Genomic DNA, 27,945 nt, shown 5'->3' with positions numbered 1-27,945 from the left:
ACTAACCAAAATAACCTCATCTTTGCCAACACATTGCATGTTCTATGTTCTGTGGTCAACCGTATGTACTGCAAAGAGCACTATTCTCAGGGGCTGCTCTTTCTTCGCTAAATATTTGGAATTCTGAAAGTGTACTCCCTTTTCGATATATGTGGGTTAATATTTTTCATTATAATTTTTGAAGCGACGACCTCGCTCTTATTGAAAGGTTAGTTTTATAACCTAAAGAAACCAATTTTTGAATACTTGATACATTTATTCAACATATGTTTTGATTGCAGAAAAATGTCCAAAAGAAAAAATCAAGAAGAAAGTGACAAGCTTACTCGAATTGCCATAGTTAATGCTGATAAGTGTAAACCCAAGAGATGTAGGCAAGAATGTAAAAAATCTTGTCCAGTTGTTCGAATGGGAAAATTATGTATTGAAGTATTACCCAACAGTAAAATAGCTTCAATTTCTGAAGAATTATGCATTGGTTGTGGTATTTGCGTCAAAGTAAGATACTCATTCATACCTTCGAAATTAGAAGTAACAAATAATTTTTAGAAATGTCCATTTGAAGCTATTACTATCATTAATCTGCCTAGTAATTTGGAACGAGATACTACTCATCGTTATGGTAAAAATTCTTTCAAATTGCACAGACTGCCAATTCCTCGGCCAGGTGAAGTCTTGGGACTGGTAGGTACCAATGGGATTGGTAAATCCACTGCCCTTAAGATATTAGCTGGAAAGCAAAAACCTAATCTAGGAAAGTATATGGTAAGTAATATTATCAAAATTTCTTCTGTTTAGTATAAATCCATTAAATTCTAGGAACCTCCAGATTGGACTGAAATTTTAAGTCATTTCAGAGGTAGTGAGTTGCAGAATTATTTTACAAAAATTCTGGAAGATGATCTGAAAGCTCTGATTAAACCTCAATATGTAGATCAAATTCCTAAAGCAGTAAAGGGTACTGTTGGCCAATTATTAACAAGGAAGAGTGAAATGGATAATCAAGAAGAAATATGTAAAATGCTGGGTACAATCATCATAAGTATATTCTAATAGAATTGTTCAAATGTTTTCAATTCTAGATTTGAGTCATATTCAAGAGAGAGAAATAGCAGCTTTGTCAGGAGGAGAATTACAGCGATTTGCATGTGCTATGGTGTGCATTCAAAATGGTGACATTTTCATGTTTGACGAGCCTTCTTCTTATTTGGATGTGAAACAACGTTTAAATGCTGCTCTTACCATTAGATCCTTGATTCACCCTGATAAGTAAGTTATCCTTATTCACTATCATAATCATTATTTAAGAAGAATAGTGGTGATCAAGTAACCTGTTAACTTTAGCGCTCGCTTGAGAATTTTATCCCTGATTTTTCTCATCAATATGAATGAATTCAAATAGTGTTGTCAAAAGAACTCAGCAAATGGAAGTTTTCAATTAGTTTTCTGTCAGAAATATGAATAATTGATTCTATTTTTCTAAGTTGTTGAAGAGTAATTGTTTTCCTTTTTTTTTCTTTTATGAAAATATGCCACATGTATTGAATGCAGCTCATCCAAGGGCGAGTGAGGGGCACAATACAGGCAATATGCCTAGGTGCATTTCACCGTCCGGGATGGTGTGAACATTTATCGTTTATATTAAAAGTTTTTTCTGTACACACACGGAAAACAAATAAATGTTATTATTGTTGTAAAAGAGAAAAAAAAAAAAAAATTTTTTGGATGAAAATCATCTGTCGATAATGTAAGGGTTAACAGGTATATGTTTCAATCAAGTTGAGACTTTTACCAATCGATTTTTACCTGTGTGAAGTTGGCCACATCCACCCCCTGACTGCCTGACAAACTTTAAGGTTGATGTCGTTCCATTCATTTTTAAAGACATTCTAGAAGCAGAATGCGGTACTCCTTCATTAAAAAAAGTTATTGATTGATTTCTCATTAACCACCCTCTTCTACCCCCCTGACGGTCTGAAAAAGTAAAAGGTTGATGTCATTTGTTTCATATTTCCTTCTTCAAACACATTCTGAAAGCAAAAGGCGGTACTCCAATAGGAAATACTCCTTCTGACGAAAATGATGTATTTTTTATGAAATATCTTTGAAACTTCACATTTTGAAATAACCATTTCAATCTTTTCCCAAATAAAATTATTTCAAGTACTTAAAAATGAAAAATAAAAATGGGTATTTAAAGTTTAAAGCATTTCATCTCGATTGCACAAGTCGGCAACATCGACTGAAATATGCCTTGATAATAATAATAATAATAATAATAATAATATGCATTTATTTTCCAAATTATCATCACGACAATAAAGAGAAAACAAGTCAAAAGAAAACATTACATAGCTTGATAGACTCCAGAGAACAAGAAAATCTGCTTCAGCGCTCACAGGCGCACTTAAATTCAGAAATCGAATAAGGTTCAATATTCATGATGAGTCGGTGAAGTGATTTACGAAAAGTAGTGTATTCCTTAATGTCCCTTATGTGTTTCGGGAGAAAGTTAAAAAGTTTTATTGCTGTGTACATAGGATTATGTTCGGTGAGAGATAACTTATGAGTGGGAAAGAAGTATGCGAACTTTCTCCTTGTATTATTCGTGTTTTCAAAATCCTGAAAGTAATTCTTATTTTTGTGCATAAAAAGCATGGTTCTGTATATATAAAGGCCGGGAAGAGTCATAATATTCTGCGCTTTAAAAATGTTCCTACATGATGTCCTGTAGCTCATTCTAAACATTGTCCGCAGTGCCTTTTTCTGTACAATGAATACACGTTCCTCCTGTGATCCACCTCCCCAGAATATGAGCCCATAAGCCAGCAGAGACTGGAAATTTGCGAAGTATACCGTTTTTAAGGTATCCACATCGACTTGATCTCTCAATATCTTGAACGTATAAATGACGGAATTCAACCTGGATACTAAGGCATCACAGTGCAACGTCCATCCCAGATTACTTTCAATCATCACGCCTAGCAGTTTGGTATTCTGATTAACAGGAACCTCACCATCACCAAGTGTAATCTTCTCTGGAAATAATAGATTAGTTCTAATGTTAGAAAATATGACAATGTTGGTTTTGTCTGCATTCAGATTCAACTTGTTTTCCGTGCACCAACCCTGAATACGCTGCATTGTTTCTCGTATGTTTTCTGATAGGGTCTCAATATTGTCACCACTCACTATGACATTTGTATCATCCGCAAACAAGCAAGCATCCCGACGCACCGGCATATCAACCACGAAATTCTCATCCTGAATCCTTGTGGGTAGATCATCGATATAGACCACAAACAGGATCGGCCCCAATATTGTGCCTTGAAAGATACCCTCCAGAACAGAGGCCTCAGATGACATATGCCGCCCCCCAGGCGAGTCCAAAACGACAGCCTGTCTTCTGTTGCCAAGATAGCTTTCAAAAAGCTTGAGTGGTAACCCCCTAATACCAAATCTCTCCAGCTTCATTAGCAGGCGTCTATGGTCAACATAATCAAATGCTTTGGATAGGTCAACAAAGAGTCCTGCTGGTATCTCTCCTCGCTCGAGAGTGAGTGTAATCTGCCATAGGACCTCGAAAATGGCAGTCTCAGTGCCGCGCCCCGGGATGAAACCATGTTGTTTCCTAGATAAAATTTCAAATTTTTGGAAGAACTTCAGAATTCGCTTGGCAAGTACTTTCTCGAAAATCTTAGCAAATGCTGTAGTTAAGCAGATTGGTCTATAGTTGGAGAGCAAATTTATGTCACCTTTCTTATAACAGGGTTTAACCAGTGATAGCTTGAAAGAATCCGGAAAAATGCCGCCCCTGAAAGAACAGTTGATTATATAACAAAGAGGTCTTAAAATATTTGAAATATGTCGTTTGATTACAGTCATAGGGACACCATCATGACCACAACTATTCTTGTTCTTCATATTTTTTACAACTGACAATATTTCTGATTCAGTAACGTCGAATAGATAGAGGGATTTATGTGTTCGTTCTGGAATAGCGCTGTTAACATTGACCTCTGGGCCTCCAGTTTGTCTCGGTGGGAGATTCGTAAAGAATCTATTGAATGCATCTGCAGCCTCCGCCAGATTACCTTCTTCGCTTAGCGCTGGGAGTTTGGCATCAGATGTCCTCTTCTTCTTGGTTATCTGCCTTATGACATTCCAGACTGCGCTCGATTTATTATCAGCTCCATCAATGATCCTCCTATAATGAAATTGTTTATTATAAATAATTGCTTTATCGTATCTGTATTTTGCATATCTATAATTTTCCATCATGTCGGGTCTATACCTAGAAACCACAAACAGAGCATCCGCTAACCGCTTCCATGATTTAACCTCTGGAGAGTTCTGAAATTTGTTTTTCTTGCACCTGTTTACTGTCCTCACCGGAAAAGCAATACTATAAATCATGCCGAAAATTTCGGAAAAGGAATTCCACATTTCATCCACATTATTTTCTGGCAGAAGGTAAACACTAGACCAGTCCGCCTTCTTGAGTAGACATTCAAAATGTTGGTGTGTGTTGTCATTAAATATTCTCACCTTTTTCTTCACTACTGACTCAAGTGGTAATGGTCCATTCTGAAAAATGAATTTAAGCCCCGAGTGATCAGCCATATGCTCTTCCTGGACAGTTGTAGTGCCCTCCAGATTAGATATTACATTATCAAGGCAGGTGGCCGAGTGTGGAGTTATACGAGTGGGCTCACGATTAGTCACCGTCAGATTGTATGTTTCTAGAATAGATAGAAATATATTAGTCTCATCTGTGGAGGACAAAATATTAACATTGAAATCCCCTGCAATTATAAAGGGAATATTTTCCATGAGGCACTGGTCAAGAATTCCATTAAATTTTTCGAAGAAAACCTCGATTTTACTTAGGGGCCGGGTGGTAGGCCGATATACACAGATTATCAGCAACTTCTTCTCAGAGCTGACTGTCACAAGTGTGGCACAGCACATAAAGGACAACAAATACATTATCTTGATGAGATAGACAAAGATGGCTGTCTATGAAGTCTGCGACGAACGAGGAAGGTCGTAAAATTTTATGGGATTTTAATGGCCGGTTCTAGAGTTCTTGATCGTTTTCAGAAAGAGTTTTGCGAAAATAAAAAAAAAATTAGAACACAGGTTTCTGACTCTCGAAAAAAATCATATTGAGAGAATTTTTTTTGATATTTCAATTCTGATCAGAGTTCTCAATAGCGCTCGATGAGTTCTACAAAATATGTCAAGTGACTTTTATCAAAGAAACAAAACTTTTCAATTTATCAGCAAAAATAAGGTCCGAAATTTGAAAACCAATATTTCCTGTTGGCAGTTCTTGATCGCAAAAGAGTTCTGATCAGAGTTCTGAATAGCGCTCAAGAAGTTCTAAAAAATATGTCAAGTGACTTTTATTGAAAAAACAAAAATTTTCAATTTATCAGCAAAAATAAGGTCAGGAATTTGAAAATTTATATTTCCTATGTTGCCAAAATTTGATCGCATAAGAGTTCTGATGAGAGTTCTGAATAGCGCTCGGCGAGTTCTACAGAATATGTCAAGTGACTTTTATCGAAAAAACAAATTTTTTCACTTTTCAACTGCAAGCTCTGGCCGACCGCTTCGAAGGACGAATTTCCTTTACTTCACTTGCTTTCCCCAATATGACGGTGTAATAGTAGGGAGTTAAGAAGTAGACAATGATAAATAAAATAAATACGATAAAAGTCACTTGACGTATATTGTAGAACTCGTCAAGCGCTATTCAGAACTCCCATCAGAACTCTCCTGCAATCAATTTTTGCCAAAAGGGAAATATAAATTTTCAAATTTCTGACCTTATTTTTGCTGATAAATTTAAAACTTCTGTTTTTTCGATAAAAGTCACTAGACATATTTTGTAGAACTCTTCGAGCGCTATTCAGAACTCTTCTGCGATACAGGTTCTGCCAACATAGGAAATATAAATTTTCAAATTTCTGACCTTATTTTTGCTGATAAATTCAAAAGTTCTGTTTTTTCGATAAAAGTCTCTTGACATATTTTGTAGAACTCTTCGAGCGCTATTCAGAACTCTCATCAGAAGTCTTCTGCGATCAAGAACTGCTAACATAGGAAATATAAATTTTGAAATTCCTGACCTTATTTTTGCTGATAAATTTAAAATTTTCGTTTTTTCGATGAAAGTCACTTGAAATACAGGGTGTCTCAAGTTCGAGTGCCTATTAGACGTTTCTGGAGAACTAGACATATTTGAAATCTGAAAATTGGGATTATGATATTGTTCGAAGTTCTCTACAGAGCTAAAATATTTTCGAATCCCAAAAACTTCCGGTTATACAGGGAGTGAAAATAAATTCGACGAAAAAATTTTTTTTCAAGTTTTCCATTCCTGGTATGATCGAGTATTCAATATTGTTAAAACCATTGTATTAAATTGAATAGTTTTCAAAATATCCTAAAAAAACTGGAAAAAAAGTCAAATATGTTCAGTCAGTAATATGTTCATTATTCTTATTTTAAATATCCTGAGCGTAAACCGTTTTTACAACATCGAAGAGGAAGGATGTGAAAAGGTCATGCATCTTTTGGATTTCAAAAATATCACAGGGTTTCAAATTTTGTGTTGAAAATTGTGATCTCAAATTGGCCATAACTTCTGTTTTTCAAATTAGAACCCTATATTTTTATAATTGTGTTGGATTCTGCGGTCAAGAATAATGATAGTTTTCTCACATGATTCAATTCAATAATTTCTGAGTTATTTGAGATTTTCTGGATTTATGTAGTACGTAGAGTCAAATTCTTCGAATCTGATTCATAAGGATATTCTGTGAGCATAGAAGATAAATCATCCCATTTATAATTCACAAGTGTCAGACAGGTCTTATTGTTAGTCGTTATGAAATTTTTTGATTTCACAAAATGAATCGTTGCTATTCTAATAATGAGATTTTGGATTTATTTCTTATATTTTATTTTTTCAATTGTATACGCAATACACATTCAAATGCACTTAATGATATTGTTTATTTCAAATCCATGGTGGATGACACAAAATGTTGAGTATCCAATGAGAAGTATCCCCAGTTTTTTTACAATTTCTGAAAAGATGTTTCAAACTTTCCAAATTTTGGAATGTAAGAGCTCCTAAAGAATACAAAAAAAGGGCAGTTGATGAAATAAGTATTTCGACTTATTTCGAAGCGAATGAGAATTCATCTCTTCAATAGGAAACACATTAAATAGATTCGCTACTTCAGTACACCGAATTATGATTATAAATAAATTATGATAATAAAAATAAAAATACGTTTCAAAACTCAAATTAACAAAATAAATGATCAGGTAAGAGTTTCAATATGGTAACCATTTTGTTCCACACACTTTCGAATACGTCTTGAAACACCTCGGTAAGTCGCTCGCTCAATTTCCTCCCCCTTTAGCGAGTGGAAAGCATCCTCCACACGCCGTTTCAAATCTTCTTTGCTTTCAATAGGAGATTCATAGACTATGTTTTTTATTCTACCCCATAAATAAAAATCTAAGGGAGTAAGATCGGGAGATCGTGGGGGCCAAAACAGTGAAGAACGGCGTCCGATCTACCGATTACCAAACATTGCATTCAGTTCTTCAGACACCTCGTGCGAACTATGTGCCGGAGCCCCATCCAATTGATAATATGCGGTAGTCGACATACTCAACAGCAGTTCATCCAAAAACTCAGAAACAAAATTTCTCAGGATTTCCAAATATTTTTCTGCATTTAAATTTTCTTCATAAATGTAGTACCGCACTTTATTGTTCATCAAAAGAGCAAACACATTAAAACTAAATATGTTCTGGGGGTTTCTTTGTCTTTTTCTATGAGGATTTTCACTTCTCCAAATGTGGCAATTCTTTCTATTAAATAGTGCTTCATTATTGAATTTTGTTTCGTCTGTCCAAATGAACTTTTTCAAAAAATTTTCATCATTTTCAAGTTTTTCTAATATTCCTCTACAAAAATTTAACCTTTTTATGTAGTCACCTGGTTCTAATGCATGAACTTTCTCATATTTGTAGTCATGCATGTTGTGTTTTTTCAAAATTCGGTGCACTGAATTTCTGTCTAAATCGATTTCATGAGCTGCACTTCGAATAGATGCATTTTCAGTCGCTTCGAAATAAGTCAAAACACTAATTTCATTTTCCTCATCATCAACTACCCTTCTTTTGTATTCTTTAGGGGCTTTTACACATCCAAAACTTTAAAAGTTTGAAAAATGCGACTCAGACGACCAATGCGACCGTACGACCCTACTGCAGTACTGCTCTAGGAGCGGTCTGGTCGCGTTGGTCGCATGTAACGCGTGCGCACTTGAGGTCAACTTTCAATCAAAATGTCTCCGTTTTTGAGTGAGGATGATGAAAAACTAATTGAATATGTAGCTAGGAACCCATCAATTTATGATTGCAGCCTTTTTACATTTGTTTCTACACCATTGCAGTCACCAGAAAGTGTTTTGTCGCTCCAAAATTGTAGCGATTTTCACCAAGAAGATTATAGGGATTTGGATTTGCAGTCAGTATTTTCAAAGTTACCTTAAAAGTGACCAAAGTTGCTTTATAGGCTAAATTATAAAACTACCTCAATGTGATAAAGAGTTTTTCTTCTGCAGTTATTGCCATTCTTAAAGTTTAGGGCTGTAAGTCCTCACTAACCAAACTAAGAATAAAATTAAATTGGTCATAATTCAGTCTGCAATACTTTCGAAATATCCCCTCATCACTTTGTAAATACCTTTCAAAAAAATGTTGAACGAACCTTCACGTGTACGTGATTTATAGAGTTCCTTAATTGCTCTTCTTTGTCACCAATAAGTGATATAGATCATCATTTTCTTCCTCCTCCAGTAATATCTGTAAATATTTCAACCTCAGCATAGAATTCATTCTTGATACTCTGTATACACTGAAAGTCGCAAACTGATGGTGATTTGAAATCGAATCATGTAGGAAGCGGCCGCGTGTGTCGCGCACCTGGTAAGGAGGGTACGGATGCGACAGGTCGCATTGATCGCAAGTCACAGCCGCAGCCTGTCGCTGTCGCAACCATCGAAAGTCTACCTTTACGCGAGCTACTCATAAATCAGCGAAGGAATTCACAGAGAGGTTTCAGGATTATTGTCCCTCGTCAGTACAGTGCAGTGATAAACTTTTCAACCGGAGAAAGGGAAACCTGGGCGCTGCTGTGAGGAGGATTTTCAATTCTCATCACGATGTCCCACCAAGAGTGTACCAAGCCTCACTTACTTTGTAGAATCCTACACCCATCTATGACTCCCAGACATAACCACTATCTGGAGCCAATGAAAGTACAATTATTCGTCAAGAGACTGCAGGAGAGATCAAGAGTTCGCTCGCAAGGCGGCATTCGGCCAGGAAAACATGAACTGGAGCTCACAGTACTCCGCCGACAAGTGCCACGGGCACCACAGAAATATCAATAATAAAGACAAAAAATTGTCGTTTTAATGAAACGAGCTAGTCATGAATCAGCGCAGGAATTCCCAGAGAGACGGAACATCTAATCACAAACTGTAGACGGGTTTCGGGATTATTGTCCCTCATTAGTACAGTGATGAACATTTCAACCTTGGTTCAGTCTTTATCACTGCACTGTACTGATGAGGGACATAATCCGGAAACCGGTCTACAGTTTGTGATTAGATGTTTCGGCCTCTCCGGGAATTCCAGGGCTGATTAATGACTAGCTCGCATTAATGGAAAGACTTAGAATTTGTCGTCTCCATTATTGATATTTCAACAAATTTACATTCATAGAGCCATACTGCTATATCCAAGTTTGGATAAATATTTGCTAAATTCTATTTTCGCAAGAACAAAGAAACACATCCCTACGATTCACCAAAATTTTTTCACCCTCACCAAGTTTCAGTAGAGTCCAGATCGGCCGGGGAACGTAGGAAAGCGGGGAACTAGTAACCAGGGTAGCATAATGATGCACTAATTGTACAGATTTCTTTTATGTTTAGGAAAAATCAGATGTAGATGTAAAAATAGCGGTAAATTTGCTGCTTAAAGTCCCTTCACCGATTTTCAAAATATTTTGTAGGGGATTCTACATAATGTTGTGATTCCACAATAACAATTTGAGCACTGGCAAATCAGTAGTTTCAGAGAAAACCGGAATAATAAAAATAATTATTGATCCCCTCTGACAAGTCCATACTTGTATGGGACAGGTCAAACAAAATGAGAAAATAGACAATAAAAATCAACAATTTGTCAATACATCGCATAGATAATCATCTACTGAGTAATAATATTTTTTTAACAATAATGTTTTAACAGCTTTCTTGAAAGAATTACAATTCAGAGACTGAATGACACGCGGCAAATGGTTGTACAGTTTGATACACATAGCTTTGAAATGCTAGTATTTCAGTTTATGTAATAGGTACATAAAATGAAATTGTCCCCAAATCTGCTGCCCCTATGAAATTTGCCGCCCTAGGCTTCAGCCTACTCGGCTTCTATGGTAAATCCGTCACTGATTGCTTACTTTATTCATCATTTCATCAGTCGGTAAGTTCGCTGATGATATGTAATCGTTTGGGGAGGATTAAGCTCTCTGACTCTCACTTTTCTCATTGCCTGTAATTGTTCTGAGGATGTCCTTATGGGTTACCTAAACGTAGAGTGAGATCTGTAATTCAAGTTACTGTCGGGCACGTTCTCCTATGTCCAGTGATGCTCACACCGGCAAGACCTTGTACCTTATCGCGTATTTTCTTTTTGCTTGACTGGCCATTCGGAACGTACATCCATCGTAGTATGTTGGGGTTTCAGCCCTTTTTTGCTCTAACAGCTGAAATATTGACATACTTATTCCTCAGAAGCTTACTGTCTAGTTATTCCCAGATATTTGACTTCAGACTTCTATTCTATCATATCTCCATTTAACAAGTTCGGTGTCATGACTGGAAGGTTTCTTCTCCGATTAAACGGAATTACTTTGGTCTTGGTTAGGTAATTGCTGAGCTTCACTGACAAGCACTAGTGCTTGATAATTCTTAGGCCTTTGTGTAATAAATCACGAAGGGTATACTCGAATTTATCTCTTCTATTTGGACATCAGCATATCCTAAGTATTCAGAGAAGAGCTGGTGCGCATCAGTGCAATAATTTCAAATATCCTAGTGCAACACTAGCTTTTCCAATGAAATTCACTATTAGTGAAAGTCAATTTTTTTTAAATATTTTTATTTTGATCTATCAGATAGAATTTGATACAGCAATCTAGAAGGTAACTTTGAAGAATTTGGCACACCTTACCTCTGAGTAGAGCCTCATTTGAAAAATCATATCGCAGAAAGAAAAAGCGCTGTTGCGCGACGTATACCTACCTTCGATATTTCATTGTTCACCTTTGTAAAACTCGTTCAACAGAATATACTCTGGGATCTTGGACAAACTAAAACTATAAAAATCTTTAGTAGAAAAAATCCTTATTGAATTGAATCTCAATCTCATCCTGCAAAAGAACTCGTTGCCGTTTAAACTAGAGATGGTCAAGTATTAACGGAACAGGTTTGACTTTCGAAACAGTTAGGTATGTGGTATGAAAAATATCTGTTCCAACGAGCATAGACTTCGGCCCTAGTTAGTTGCCGGGAATCACTCACTGTATGACATCTGTGACACTAGGGGATCTTTTCGGTGTGTTACTTTGATCCTCTCGATTATCATCTAATAATCATTTTAATCTAAACTTAAAGGTTTTTGATTACATTCCGAAGATTCAGTTGACAGACACTAGCTTTCACGGCCGTGTACTCAGTTATTTTCCATTTATAATTTTTTGATGAAATGCTCATTTTTTCAGATTCATCATCGTGGTGGAGCATGACTTAAGTGTCCTGGACTACTTATCAGATTTCATTTGCTGTCTGTATGGAGTACCTGGAGCTTATGGAGTGGTTACTATGCCTTTCTCTGTTCGAGAAGGTTTGACAATATGATTAAATATAAATTCATTAACTAATACTATGAAATTATAGGTATCAATATTTTTCTCGATGGTTTTGTACCAACTGAAAACTTGCGATTCAGAGATGAGTCCCTTGTGTTCAAAGTAGCAGAATCTGCTACTGAAGAAGAGGTCAAGCGTATGAATCATTATGAATATCCTGGCATGAAGAAAACAATGGGGAATTTCAAATTAGAAGTGGTGAAAGGTCAATTTTCGGATTCTGAAATCTTGGTTCTACTTGGAGAAAATGGTACTGGCAAAACGACATTCATCAGAATGCTGGCTGGTAATCTCGAACCAGATACTGGCTCAGGTAAAATTTTAATCAAAACATCGAATTGCATATATTTCAATAATGTCTGTTTTGTAGCGTGAATAATATATGAATTACAAAAGAACGATAAATTATTGGGGATGTAGTCTTGACAGGTTACTCAAAAAAACCTCTTTTCTTCGAATTCAAGCTTGCGCTATTGTTTTATAGCTTCTTCCAGAACAAACTGAGAAGTATATATTTAGCACCAGAACAGGGCATAGACGATATCATCATCACATCATAACGAAAGTGAAGCCTGAGGCAATTTTGATCATATGATGGTATCAAATAAACAATATCTTATGGTTAACTTTCGGTTTTTTATGTGTGGTATTTATACCTTGTTATTGGTCCTAAATGTATGGGTCTCCCAGTTATTGTTCCTCAAGGAGATATTAAACAATACTGCCTTGCTAACAAGAATGCAAAATTTGATGAATATAATATAATATGTATAATCAAGAATCTACTAATCGGGAAGATATAAATCAAAATTATGTTTTGCAATCAAGCACTATTCTTCGACATAATATATAAAATAAAACACGAAGAGTTTGTTAAAATACTATGAGTTATACAATGAAGAAAAAACAAAAACCGGATTTTCTCAAAACCTAAATTTTGTAGATAGGACGGCAGAATAGCGAAAGCTTGAATTTAGAAAAAAAAGGTTTTCCTTTGACAAAAATCGTTTGAGACTCTCTCCAAATGATTAATCTCCTGTAATAAATATCTTTCAATATATAAATTCATTTTATCTATTTCTGTGTCGATCTAATTAACTATCGACATACTACGGCTAGTTGTTTCAAGAATATACTATTTTTTCACGAATTTGTTAGTTCCTTAGCAAAAATATATGTTGTCACTACCGTGTCCATGTATATCTGTCAATCATTCGCTTCATGTGGATGACGAACACTATTCCTAACCAACAAGTTTCAATGCGAAAATCACTAAATATATAGGGTATTCTAACGATTTGTCAAAATCAGCTGACCGTCCGTTGCCGTGGGGCACACAAAGCTATCAAATCCAAGTGATATTATACATAGTATCGTGTATTGTGTTATCAAAGTAGGTTTTTAAAGATACTTGATTTAGGAATTCTTCTGTGTTTTGTGCATAACATTGAAGGATTACAGAACAATAAAATGTCTAAAACACTGGTGTGTGCACTTGTCATTTTGTGCAAGCATCAACATTGAACCAAATTGGATATATTGAATTAATTTCTTGGCGGCCCCACCATGTCGTTTGCTTCGTTCTATCAAAGAAAGTCTAACGATACTCTCTAGTTTCATTTTGTTCTGCGTGATAATGATCTGTAATCTCGATAGATCAACGAGATGAAAAAATTAACTGTGATCATTTTCTCAGCTGTAAATAAATATTTGCGATTTTACACATATTTTGTTTTAAAAACAAATCTGCGGATACTTCAACACTGCCGAAGGCGACTATTCTTCTTCATGATAATTTCTATTGACAAATTGTACTCACAAGGAAGGTAATTCAATGTGATTTTACTAAAAGCAGTGATTACACCATAGTTTTAGACATCTTACAGAACAACTACGAAAGTGCCAAAGTTAATTATTAAAAATATTGCAACTTAACATACAGTTGATATGAAACTTTGTACTCTTTAGTAGTTGAGATGAGAACAAAACCAAACAAAAACACCAAATGATGTCATAACTTTCCTTGATAATACTAAATATATAAATTTTATATTATGACTTCGATTTGATAGCCAGTGCTTTTCCAAGTTGTTACATGATTGAGGCAACTGATAGACACAAATTGCATCTGAAAAAAAGTTTATATTTTGTGTGTTCTGTCGAATGTTTACAAGATTAGCAATCGTTTCTGAACTCGTCCATAACTTGACATAACTCTTATTACATTATGTTGCAGATTTCTTTTAATTCATGTGTCATGACAAAAATGATTGATATTATTTTTTTTCGCAATGATGCTTAGAAGTTTTCATTTTTTTTTGTTTGCAGTGCCAATTCTGAGCAGAACCCAAATCAATAGTTCTCTTCTGCAGTTTTGAATGGGGATTTCGAAATTCTCCCAATCCTGTATCGCATGAGAAAACAGTATTTTTTTGTGCGTTGGAGAAAAAGCCGTATTACCGATTCTTAACCTTGTTTCAGAATCGATTACACAATCCGCAGAGTCGTGGACCGAGAGTTAGGTTTTCACGCACATGTGCTCATTGGATCGATGCTCACTCCTTACAAATCTCTTACGAATTGTTCAACAAGCAAGCTTTACTCTTTAGTTGTGAATGCATTATTTTGACTGTCATTCAAATTACTCATCTCCAACAGTATGTTACCGACAGTCTGGCGGCTTTCACACTGCTTCACTGAACACTCCCTTATCCCAGATAATGAAGGGCCAATTTCACCAAACGGTGATTATAACTCCACTTGACTAAGATCAAAATTCAAACAAACTGTTTCTCAAACTGACATCTGCTTTGCCTATATGAAGTGAAGTTATGAGGGTAAAGAAACCACAAAAACCAGAGACACTCCATTGTAACTGAAGTCAAGATGCGTCATCCACATGAATCGGCTAGTTTTTTCCTTAACGCCATTAATTCTAATCTCGGTTTATATCCTTGGTGAAATTGGCCCTAAGTATCAGAAGGATTGAACTCTGTTGGAGCCCCTTCCAGATTATCGGGATCCTGATGATGGCCGAATCTTAGCTGCCTCTTAGGGTTCCCTGGAGTCGGTCAGTTTCCTGCTTCACCCCATGTGGCTCTTGTTGTTGCAACCGACGGAGTTGTCTTCCACGAATTTCTGTACTTCCAATGTATTTGCGTACAGTTTTTGCTGCCACCATCTATAATGAGGCTCCGACCAAATATGTAAGCACCCCTGTATACGGCAAGATATCTTATCCAACTCACATCCTACAGAGAACACCAGGATTCAAGTTTATCTTTAAATCAGAAAACAGCTCGCAACACATTTTAGTTAGAAAGAGAAAAAATCCCTGCTTTAACAAAGTCAGCAGTGTACAAAATTCAATGTGGAGACCCTGGGGCAACCTTATCAACAGCGTTCGAGTTTATGAGACTCTTTAAGTGGAGTCCTTTTCCTTTTCTTGGGCTCAACCGTGTTCTCTCCTTCTTCCGTTCTCACCACTGTTCTCCTGCTTTAATGACCTGACGTTTTGCTGTGGTTGAACTCAATGTAGGCCTCTTTTTTGTCGCTTGACATTTCGACGATTTGGATTCCCAGGTAGGCGAGGGGTAATTTTCCTCGAACCGTGCTGTCTTTGTGTGTCGTATGACTAATATGCCCCCTTACTTCATCCGAATGTAGATTCTGTGGGGAGAGGATGAAACGGAGCGTTCTTTTACGAATAAATAGCTAGAATAGACAATACTGTTCGACATTTTCCTGGCTATGGATTATTATGAAGTAATAATTCAGAAATATTCTTAGAAGAAGATCCAAAAATAATGATAATACCATGTGTGCATTGAACAGTTCTGAATTTCGGTCAGTTCAGCATTGGCACTACAAGGCATCCTTTTAAGATTGCACCGCATCAGCAAATACGCAATGAAATATCTGATGATTTTCATCTAACCTCTGTGCCACCTTATATTTGTCAATTATCTATTCATATGTACATATGTGTATTTGTCATTTTTTTGTGTGTGATTATAAAAAACTTATTTATTCTATTATTTATGAATTTCATCATATTGGATCTCTGTAAATAATTTTCCGAATATTCTATTTATACACTTTTTTATTTGTGTGATGTTGTAAATCATCAAATGTGAGAATGCATGTGCCTTCATAATTTGTCGATCGGCTAATGACCTTGGTAGTCGAAGCCGTATGTTAAAACCTAACCTAACCTATTGAGGTAGAGATTCGGCACAATTGCATAACTGTAATAAAAATTTTAACTTCGCGTCGGTCTCTAGGAAATTCTGCCGTTTTCCTCTGCATAATAGGATAATACAAATAATTTTACACATACTCAATTTGTTTTCACAGCTGATTTGCCACAGCTACATATAAGCTACAAACCACAGAAAATAAGTCCAAAATCTCAAGGATTGGTGCGGCAACTACTTCATGAGAAAATCAGAGATGCATATGTACATCCACAGGTAAGTAGCAGATTTTTTTCTTGATGGGACCTGCTTTTTGAAGGCCATAGAAATATTTCTATTGGTTGCTTAAATCACAGCAAAAACTCAGTATTCAGATCTGTTCGTGAACAGTTTCACACTGTACTGAACACTGATGCGAAAATCGCGTGTGCCATTTAGAATTTGCACAATAAATAGCTAATATTTTCACCGAAATTTTCGAAATAATTTTTCCCAGTCTGAAGGACGAACATTTTCGAATAAAATTTTGTTTCATATATGACGAATAGGGCGAATCCACGTTGACGTGGAATAGTTTATGATGTTGAATTTGTAGTAGAATATATTGGGTTATTTCCATCACTTTTGATTATTCTGTTCTAACGTTTCGCCAAGCAGTTGTCAGCCGTCTTCATTAATTCTTTTGTGTTTAATTTTCACTCACTATTCATTGGCCAATTTTTGTCCAAATGAAGAGTGACTGAAATGAAAACTTTTTCTGATCACAACAATTGTTGCTGGCGAATGCTTGCCGAAAGCAGAATATTCCAGAATGATGTAGAATGACGAAAATAGTCCAATTTCTCTCACATCCATGACATTTCTTTCTCCTACTAGTTCTGTTATTTCTTCAGCATTGATGTTCGGTAGTTCTTTTGTAAACACCTTGTTATACTCCACATTATCTATTGTTGGGTTTCTCTCTTTTTTCGCTGGATGATTCTCGTTGTTGAAATTCGCTGCTATTTTCCAGCAATTCAATCCCCCAATAACAGTCGGTTATTTTCCATACAAAGCCTGTTTTCGACACTTTCAACATTTCCTGGTTCACTTCCATCATTTCGAAGTTTATCGTTCACGTGTTTACTCTTGATAAAAAAAAATTATTTTATAACTTGAATGTAACAAGGATTTTCTCTAACGGTTGTCTATTTTCCCTATAACTTCAAGAAGGAATGGAAACGAAATCAATCTCATAAATCCAAAAACATTACAAATGTGAGCGCAATAGGGCAATAAACCATCGTAAAGATCATTTAAACTCTAGTCTCATGTGCGTGACGTTTGCTAAATTTAGATTTCTCGATATTAAATTTTTTTCATCTTTTGATGATAACTCAACTTATTTATTCTTTTCTTCTAGTTTATTACCGACGTCATGAAACCACTGAAAATAGAAGACATCATTGACCAGGAAGTTCAAAATTTATCAGGAGGAGAATTGCAAAGGGTTGCAATGACTTTGTGTTTGGGTAAACCAGCCGATGTTTATTTGATTGATGAACCTAGCGCCTACTTAGACTCTGAGCAACGTTTAGTAGCCGCCAAAGTTATTAAAAGGTGAGAATTCGATTATGTATTTGAATTTTTATTAAACCAAAATTTTTTCATAATGTTTTAAAGACTTCGTACACTCAGAGTTCCAACAGGGATGCAGGTTGTTTTAAGCCAATGCAAAACCTCTAACAACTCGGGCGGTTCTAGTGATGAGATTTATCGTGATTTTGAAATCACGTTGTGAACTGCGGCTGCTCATTTTCAAAATAAGTGATTTAAAAGTGTGACCTGATCACGATCAAAATTATATATATATATATATCAATAACGGGTCAAGAAAAAACTGACAATAAGGCCCGAAGATCCGAATCATCCATGTAAATCGGTTATAAGGAAAATTACCCTTTCTTATATTCAGTTCCTTCCAATGAATGAGAATGAGAAATAATAAAAACCTGACAATAAGGCCCGAAGATCCGAATCATCCATGTAAATCGGTTATAAGGAAAATTACCCTTTCTTATATTCGGTTCCTTCCAATGACATAGAATGAGAAATAGACCCAGCATATCATTCATAACATGGGGATTGTTATGAAACCAACATTGAACTCTCTAAGGAGGGGCTAGAAATAGATAACAATACGTTGCTTCTGCGGTTTTGACAACTTTGCATACAATATTTGTTTTTTTTGTGCATACGATATTCAGCGACGTGGTGCTCGGATTATTTTGTTTAAACTTTTGAGGAGACTCGAAAATTGAAAATACATACACTTCCACGTGATTATTCGACTATCGAGGAACTAGTTGGAAACTGGAACAGGAAACAAAATGGCTGAAAACTCAATAGAGTAGATCAAAAATAATTATTTGTTGTATGCTACTCGTTCGAACATTTATTGAAAGTTTTTGAGCTTCATGAAAGGAAAGTTAAAAAATGAAAAATATAATACTAAAATTAAATGCAAATACGAGTATGACGTGTTATAAATAATTGATACATGGAATATTTAAAAAAATCTGTACTCATCAAGAATAAAAATTAACAGTATAGGTTGCTGAATTGAATAACTTAAGTTCAAAATTTGATAATTCCTTTACGAAAGGGACGAAATAGTCAACTTACCTATATTTCATTTATTCATTCAGAGCCCCCTGCTTCGGGTACTATAAAAACCTTGCTTTAAGTAATAGAGGAAAGAAAATGTTTTTTTGTAATATAGAAAAAAATTTATTTACTACAAAAATTTAACAATGAAAGCTTTTTGAATCAATTGAACTATATTGATTTGATTTGAAACAATTCAATAACTCCTGTTTGAATGTTGTCACCGAATACGTACACTCATAACTCAAATATCCAATATAATTCCTCAAATAAATAACATCTCTTAACAATAGTAATGATGCGAAGAAAAACAATGTACTAAAATATCTAACTGATTATCTAAAAAGGCCTTCTCGTTCATCCAAGTCTTTCAGCTGTTCAGATAAATTATATGGTGCTCAAAAGTTTTTCTCTGTAATCAAAAGAAATTATGATAACTTCAGACATAAGGAAGGTGGGCTTAGTACAATATATCGCCAAGTTCCATTAGACTGAAGACAAAAAATATCATTGTCAGAAAGAAGCAGAGGCTAAGTTTATGTATGGTATTGGTAGTAACAAACATCCGGATGATGGAAATAGCCTAATAACTAAAGAACGAACATTCCATCACCAAGAATGAAACATACACAGCTGTAATAATGCACCTCTTAGCTTGAGTCAATGGAAGAGAGGCTTTCCACTGAACAAGGGGTGATTATTTTTTAGATGTTGAATACACAAACATTGAAGGCCCTCTTAAAGGCAAAAAGAAGGTGGATTCGGCCCGTCGCGCGAAGGACAGGTCTTTGATGTTATTTCTATATTTTTCTGGGGAGTGAGTTTAAATGAAACTCTTGTAAAATTTAACAAATAAATCTATAAAAAAAAAAAATTGAAAACCTCCTTACAAGCACGTAGTTGGTCGATGACGACCAACTTAAATCTTCAATTTCTTATAACACATGTAAAGAGCGCAAAACAATAAACATTAAAATCTTGGGTTAAAATTCAAAACAAAAATTGGAACTTTCTACCTTTTTCTGCGGCCGTCGTTCGCCTGATGATGCTGATAGAGAAACTTTTTCGAACACGACTTTCCACGCACAAAAAGGCGAATTCTTTACATTTAACCGAATTTTCTCGATTTTTTCTGTCGTACCGATAAGCATCTATCATACACAAGCTCGTTAGTCTGCTAATAACCAAGATTCCTACGATCTTTACTACAAATAACAAAAATTATTCTGCCCAAAAAACTGAACTTTAACTTCAATACGAAATTCTCTTACACTATTCCCTGAATAGCTCACACCCGTCTCCCCTTTGAGACCTAACTCTGAAAAATACTACTTATTTTTCCGAACTGCCGAATCTGGTCTCGGACTTCCGAATCAACTATCTTCCGTCTTCCCGACTCTTATCTCTGACGACTTCTCGTCTAATCTTTCGACTGACTCTCCATTCCTTAGAACAAAAACCCAAATTCCTTCTCCACCTCTAGTGGATGGATCCCCAATTATTCCGCTCTAACCTTGCATTTTTCTGCACTAATGGAATTAGCCGTTTAAAACTTCAAAGCTTGCTAATTCTTACAACGCCAAATAAATTATCTTTGAATATTGTATTGATATATAAGCTCTTATGGGCGAGTTATTGTCTAAACTAAACTGTTTTCCTCTTAACTCAAAACCTACTTCATGTCCGACATGAAACTCCACTTCTTCAAAACTTATCTTCCGACTCGAAAAATATCATTCATATCATGCATACCACATCGAAACCTTCATTTTAAAGCAATTAATTATCTGGAAAGCTGTGAGCCCAAGAAAGAATTTCATTGCCCAATATTCTATAAGCATATATATCTCGTCAATATTCCTATTTATTACACAACTTCTTTGTGTCTTCCACAAAAAATAATCTTACCAGTATGGTTGATTGTGCTCCGCCAGAGATATATGCCTTTTCCAACAAGGATTTCAATCTGACAATTTTACTTTTGAGTCTTTGGACAGTCTGCTGTAAGCAACGAATTTTTATTTTATCTCCTACAACCTCTGCCTTGATCATCCTTACATTTTTGCCTCTATGTAGGTGTAGTTAATTTTCATTTCATCTATGTAGCCCTTCTCTAAAGCAGAATAACATAAATTAAAAATTTTGTACCTTGAACTTACTCAGTAAGGAATTACCTGCGAAGGATACAAAGTTGAATGCTCCATGGAAAATAGTGAATTTGCACCACCTCTAATATATTTTGTACCATTTGCTTCTGCAAGAATGTCAATGAAAACCAAATTTTTCTTTGCTCTCTGTTAGTTGGAAATCTGAAACAGATAGAGGTTGTACAAACTCTATTAAATAAACTTATATGGGAAAAATAGAAGATTATCGATTAAGCTTCTTCTTTCTATTAAGTTGTGTGGTGGGTGCCTAACTGGCGCCATCTCCACATTATAGATGTGTAGTGTCATAGATGTGGCTTGTTATTTGGAAGAAAATATTGTTCGCAATAGGTTTCTGTGTTTGGCAACGTTCGAACGTTCGGAGAAAATGTCATTCATTTATTTATATGAAAATGAAGGTGTTATGCAAAGATTATAGAGTAGAAAGATAGGAAACGCCCTCATATCGCTAGTACTAAAAACCGACTACATTTTGGTCAGTGAAAACACGCGTGACAATGAGATGGCGCTAAAAACGCACTGTCAATACAGGAAAACTTTTTGATAACAGTTTTCTGTTTTTTAATTGAGGGGTGCGAAATTCGAATTCTATTTCTCGTATTGCATTCCAATATTGACTTTGTTTCTATCAGAAAACAAACATCCTGAGCGACAAAACAAAAGTATGGTTTTGTTTTGTGATCAGGATGTTAGTTTTCATCTAAACATTGTTTGGAATTCAATTGATATCAACGACAAACGCTGTTGGATGTGCTATATGTTTATTTGCAATTAATAAAAAATTTACAAAAATTGAAATAGTGGGCAATAAATGAAGCTTTAACTAGGACACTAAACTATATGGTGATCTGCTATAAGTCGAAGGTGTTGTTTCTGTACAAAAGACAAACAGACATATGCAAGACCTGTATGTCAGTATAGTTTCTTGGTGCTTTTTTTATGATTTCCTTATGATATGGTCTCTTCATGACACAATATTGATTAATGAATGAACAACACACTCACAGCAGGTTCCATAAAACTTCGACTTTCTAAACAATAATTTGACAGTCACTTGGTTCCCAAATGGAAATCAATAAAACCTCTGCATTTCTGAATATATTGAAAGAGTAGCAATTGAGAATCATTGAATGGACCTATAAAGATCATAATTTCCCCTTAATAGGCCGTTCATGCAAGGGATGCTTTCTGCATACAACAATTTACGTCGATGAACAGTTCTCAATTGACCTGCAGTAAAATGTTCATTGCACATGGTGTAGTTAGTAGTGTTTGCTGAAGTAATTGTCTTCAATCCCTGAGATTTTTATCCACTTTAACAAATTAGAATCAATGGATGACCGATTCACATTTTTAATACTTACGCTTCCATTTTCCTTAGTTGAGTAAAAAACTTAATCACGTAAAATATATTTTATTATTTGATCCACCGTTCTTCACCATTCAATAATTTTCGAACAATATTTTGATGTTTTCACCAAGAAATAAGTCAAAAGAATTCAAAAATCAGCAACTAGAACGAGCCAGATGAACAAAAAGCGGAATGAGAATCAAAACATTCAAAACCTCTTTGATCAAAATTGACGTCTTGAATCTTAAAAAATTTCATATATTTCTGCAAATGGCACTCAAATTAATATTTTAACCAGTCCTAGCGTCTTAAAAACACGCGTGACACACAGATGGCGCTCAAATCGCTTTAGTCGCATCGTTTCCCATCTTTCTACTCCATAATCTTTGGGTGTTATGTTTTAATCAGGCAACTTTTGTACGAAATGAAATAAACAACGATATGATATATTGAGGATGAATATCAGAACTGATTAATATGGGTGGTTGCAAGCTGAATACATTTATGTTATCGAAAATCAAGAAAAGAATATTCAATTTCTATCGCCAACGAAATTGCGGTAACTAATTTACTGTATTATTAATACTTCTTCGTGCACCAAATGAAATGAAAAAGTGACTTCAAGTCTTTCAACGCAGTAGGTTATTCAGAAGATCAAAATCTTTAAACATAAATACAAGGAATGGAAAATAAACATTTGTTGTTGGCCAATCACAGTTGAGATAGTTGACTCGGGCATTGTTGTCACATTTTCAATGCGAAAAGATGGGAAGTACGTAAAATTAATCCATGTTACGTCACTGCCTTAGTGTCGCGCTAGACAGATAGGTTTTCGAAGGTGTAGGTACATACTTCATCAAATGCATTCGTAGCACTTCAATGGCCATCACATGTATTTATGTTCCAAGGTTGAAATGGTATAATTAATGCTTGGAAAACCTTCAGTGTCAGGTTTCCACAGGTGGCACAGCTCATTATGAAAACTAAAGATTTTTATCTTGGCCGAATAGAAAAAAATGGTAGTGTTTATTTTGATCTCAAGAATCTACTATTGAAGTATATGTGCAAGTCAAAGACCCACTCTTCATATTACTCTAAAATGCACATTCAATGCTAATGCGCATCATTTGTTCATTTCAAATCGAACCTGGATATTGAACTAAAAATTTAATTGCATGATTTTCACAAACATGACACGTATTTCGCTATAACAGTAACATCTTTAGGTGGGTAAAAGTAAACTACAGTTAACATATTTCATCCATGACGGATATATTTCAACCTCCCCCCAGAAGACAACATCAGATTCCAGATACTGTTTGTGTTTCCTTTCCTATGTAGGGGAGACGACATATTCGTTTCAAAACGAGCGTCCATTGACGAGCATTAGAATTGACCTTCTGCACGAGTATAACACGTTATTTTCACTATATTCACAGAAATGTACGAAGATGTATTGATATCTAGTTAGCCTAGAGCAGTTCCATGCATAAAAAAATATTGCGTTACCATAGCAACGAACAATTACACATTAGAAGTGTCAGTGTGAAGTTTGAGGTCAAAAAAGTAAACCAGAGTTACGCAATAAATTAAAAGAAATAAGATGTCCACCGAAATTGTGAAAATCCAAAAATTGGGTTATCGAGCCATCATCAAGTATTTAAAAGGGTCAAGAGGTATGCGACCGTGAAAAATTGGAATGCAAGCTTCAAAAGAGGTAAATTTTCCATTGAGGATGATGACCGATCGGGAAGGCCAGTTTCTGTGTCAGTCCCCGAAAATATCGATGCAGACATGACATGATTTTATCAGACCATCGAATGGGGGCTACCGCGTGTGAATTTGCCGCTAGATGTGCTAGTGTTGGGAATTCAAAACAAGCGATACGCCCTCTGGTGGCTATTTTCGTAAATAAAAAGTTAAGGCACTTTTGTCATTTGTTTGTTTACATCATAGACCTAATAAAATAAAATGTATTATTAGGTCTATGGTTTACATCGAGGAACGTAGAACAATGACGTAAAGGCATTAACTTTTTACTTCGAACTGTCACCACTATGTCGCTGCAATCTACATTTGAATTCCCAGTAGCGTGAGGTCCACATCATAGATGCATTTATATGATTAATATTAAGTTCATGGTCTCCATATATCTATTATAATTATATTCATATTACAAGTTTTATGTTATGAAAGGAGTGAAGCCAATTCGTTGTCAGAAAAGGACTTACACACATGTGTTAATTAAAAATCCAAAAATGATGAACAAGATATTGATTAGTAACCAAATATTTCTGTACTCAAAATCTCCAATATTATGATCTGTGAAATGACAAGTTTCCGTCATCGTAGACAAACAGATTTGGCATTAGTTTGTCTATGTTCAGGACCTCACTCTATAGAGGCGCCAACTGGTGAGCACAAAAACGGTAGCCCTCAAAACGGATATCTGAAGCACTGAATATTTCGTACGAACGCGTTCATCATATAGTGACTTTATAGCGGCTACACACTGCCTAACTCGGTCGGGCCGACAGCCCGACTTGGTCGGGTTGGATGTGAAATCGGTCCGTGTGTAGCTATGACCGCCGACATAGGATTTGCCGGGTCTTGTCGTACGGCCTAGCCATCCAACCGCACGAACGACCGACCAAGTTGTATCGTGTGGGGCGCTGTCGGGTGGAAACGAGCTCATTCTGTATTCAGATGTCGACTGGAGATTCGCTGCTGCAAAAATGGCCATCACCATTGATCCGAGCGATGTATACTCCAGCGATCGTGAAATTCAACTGACCAAGTTGGACGGCGGTCGTGCCGTCTGTACGCAACGCCCGATCTGGTCGTCCCGACAGTTGGCCCGACCGAATTGGGCAGTGTGTAGCCGCTTTTAAATTTGATTATGAAACCGGACGTTAAAAGGACAGTAGAGGAAGCTTTAAGCTTAAAGTGACTTTAAAGTTGATTATGAAACTGGATTTAAGCTTAAAGTGACTCTAAATTTGATTATGAAACTGGAAGTTATAATTATTCAGTGAAGTTTAATTTGAATTATATTGGGTAAAAGCGATATGGCTTTCGCATCAACACAGCCTTGCGGAATTTAAAATTATACGTAACGTACGTTTTGGCATGGGTATGTCGCCTAGTGTACATGGAAAACTAAGTATGCAACCAGTCCAGTTTCTTTCGTTATTTTGCATAGCCATATCGAACTTAAAACCAACTTTATAGTATGTATACAGTCTCTGGCCAGTTTATTAGACGCACTGAGGATTTTTTTTATATTTACTGGTATTGCCCGAGGAAAAAGCAGAATATTTGAATTTCATTTCCACAGAATGTCAGTTTTATCTACGACTCTCATTAAATTGTTCTATTTGGCATTTATTTTTGATGTTGTAGTATTAGTACTTAAGTATGAATCAGTACTATGTCTTCCAGTGGACGTCTTGCATTCTGCAGGTTCGGACGTTATTTCGATAATCCACATATGAAATCATTATCCTCAAATGCAGCAAACCGAACAATTCTGCATTGATAGTATGAAGCTCTCATAGCTACACAGGGTGGCTCAGCAAAATATTAGAATTTCATGTTTAATCATCAATAAATCAATATTTTTTTATTGAATATGATATATTATATGTGAAAACCATTTACAGATGAAGTATATGTAACATATACATTCAATTTAATAATTCAATATTGAGATTTTGCATCGAATCAATGCGTCTAATAATATGGCCAGGGACTGTATGTGAAAGGAGCATTCAGTTACTTCTGAAATGAATCTTAGCTTCATGCGTCAGGTGTCGACATGTTGGCCAATAGCCTGTGATGATAATTAAGTAGTGTTTTAGTGTTTTTATCTTTTACCACCTATGCATACTAAATTTTTGAAGAGGTAATTTTATTGTATTTTGTTTCAGATTCATTCTTCATGCTAAAAAAACAGGATTCGTGGTAGAGCACGATTTCATCATGGCTACTTATTTAGCAGACAGAGTAATAGTTTTCGAGGGACAGCCATCTGTTAATACTACTGCTCACTCTCCTCAAACTCTTCTTGCTGGAATGAATCGTTTCTTGGAGTTGTTGGGTATTACATTCCGGAGAGATCCTAACAATTTCCGTCCCAGGATTAATAAGTTGGAGTCTGTTAAAGATTGTGAACAGAAACGTCTGGGGCAGTATTTCTTTTTGGAGGACTAATTTTTAATTGTATTTCTATGCATTTATATGTGACAAGAATACATTGATAAACATGAATTCATTTGAAATAATTTATAATCCCCATTCAACATGCTGCTCTATAAATCCGCCTTTCCGAGGTAGATTTCGTCCTTCAAATAAATATCTGCTTACCAATTTTTATTGGCGATTATAATTTTTCTCTCTAGAGTGAATAATTCCAGGTATATTGAAATTTGCAGGTGTACCACGATCGATCGACAACTTATCGATGTCGGATTCGATATGGCGTTGTCGGCAATCTTATTACACCCGACAGTTTTCGTGTCAACAAGATTTTCATAAAGAGGAAACCAATCATCTGTGGTACAAATTTCCACCTCGAGTCGAGTCGTGAGCTTGTGGTACGTACTCCGGTTCTCATTTATCTCGGATTAATTAAAAAATGCGCGATCCATTGAAGAAACACTGGCAATAAATCACACCATTAATGTCATGTGATGAACGCTGAATTCAAAAACAGTTGGCGATCTCCAGCTCTGAAAAATGCTACGCTTACTATACTCTAATCTACACAGGAAGTTCCGATTCTTTTATATTGAAACTTTGCGGAAATTTTTTTAATGAACTCAATTTTATTATTTCTAGTTTGTGGTGAAACTTATACAGGTGAGACGCCTGGAACTCTAGAAATAAGAAAACACGAACATAAAAATAACATTAAAAATAGAGAAATATATATCACATGATTACGGAGGCGTATAAGGGCCACATAATATATTTTAAAAATATTTTTCGTTAAATTCCGACTTTGACGTCAGAATTTAGTTAAATTCCGAGTTCGAAGTCGGAATTTTATTTTCTTCGAAACCATAGATCATTTCTCTATATATACAGAGGGATTGATGAGAGGTTTTCCTTTCGTAACACAATGCAAAGATTATAACTCTATAATCTTTCACACAATGTGTTTCTATTTTAATGAATACTGAAATTCATTCATATTGTGTGTTCGTACATTTATGAGGAATGTGATTGTTATTTATACAGGATGTTCTTTGATATTATTCAACTCTCCTTGCATGTAATGTGTGTATTCAGTGACGGCTCGTGGCCATAAGGTGTGGGTCGGCCAGACCCAGGATATACATGGGAATATCCTGGAATAAAATTAATATCTATTTTTTCAACCAATAACTGGAAATGAAAACTCGTATTCCCACCATAATCTTCGTTTTTCTAAAATTAAATATTGATATATGTTTTGTCAATTAAGTTTCTAAAGATAAGTTGGATGGGGTTACGGCTAAGGGGTGGAAGAAAAATATTCAATTTTATTTCCCAAAAATAAGTGCAATC

At 35.5% G+C, this 27,945-nt stretch overlaps 1 protein-coding gene and 1 long non-coding RNA gene across 3 annotated transcripts; one reads left to right on the top strand and one right to left on the bottom strand.

Moving 5' to 3' along the window:
* On the top strand, positions 1 to 26,664 carry LOC123313981 (protein Pixie). 2 transcript variants are annotated; one of them, XM_044899093.1, is made up of 10 exons: positions 1 to 61; positions 282 to 498; positions 550 to 765; positions 820 to 1,027; positions 1,083 to 1,269; positions 11,888 to 12,009; positions 12,063 to 12,347; positions 16,391 to 16,506; positions 17,633 to 17,829; positions 26,325 to 26,664. In XM_044899093.1, the coding sequence occupies exons 1-10, from the start codon at positions 45 to 47 to the stop codon at positions 26,605 to 26,607; spliced, it is 1,848 nt and encodes a 615-aa protein (XP_044755028.1). In that variant the 5' UTR covers positions 1 to 44; the 3' UTR covers positions 26,608 to 26,664. The 2 variants fall into 2 exon arrangements, with proteins under 2 accessions (XP_044755028.1, XP_044755037.1); XM_044899102.1 differs by lacking the exon at positions 1 to 61 and adding an exon at positions 68 to 208.
* LOC123313995 lies at positions 19,102 to 21,170 on the bottom strand. The gene is made up of 4 exons (XR_006537787.1): positions 21,051 to 21,170; positions 20,935 to 20,989; positions 20,785 to 20,877; positions 19,102 to 19,288 (listed from the first exon to the last, which is right to left on the bottom strand). It is a non-coding gene; the product is annotated as an uncharacterized LOC123313995 (long non-coding RNA).
* Positions 26,665 to 27,945: the final 1,281 nt, after the last annotated feature.

Source organism: Coccinella septempunctata, chromosome 1 (assembly GCF_907165205.1).
Source record: "Coccinella septempunctata chromosome 1, icCocSept1.1, whole genome shotgun sequence".
NCBI classification, from domain to species: domain Eukaryota; kingdom Metazoa; phylum Arthropoda; class Insecta; order Coleoptera; family Coccinellidae; genus Coccinella; species Coccinella septempunctata.
Note: the sequence above shows the minus strand (reverse complement) of the source record. Positions and strands in the feature narration are given on the sequence as shown.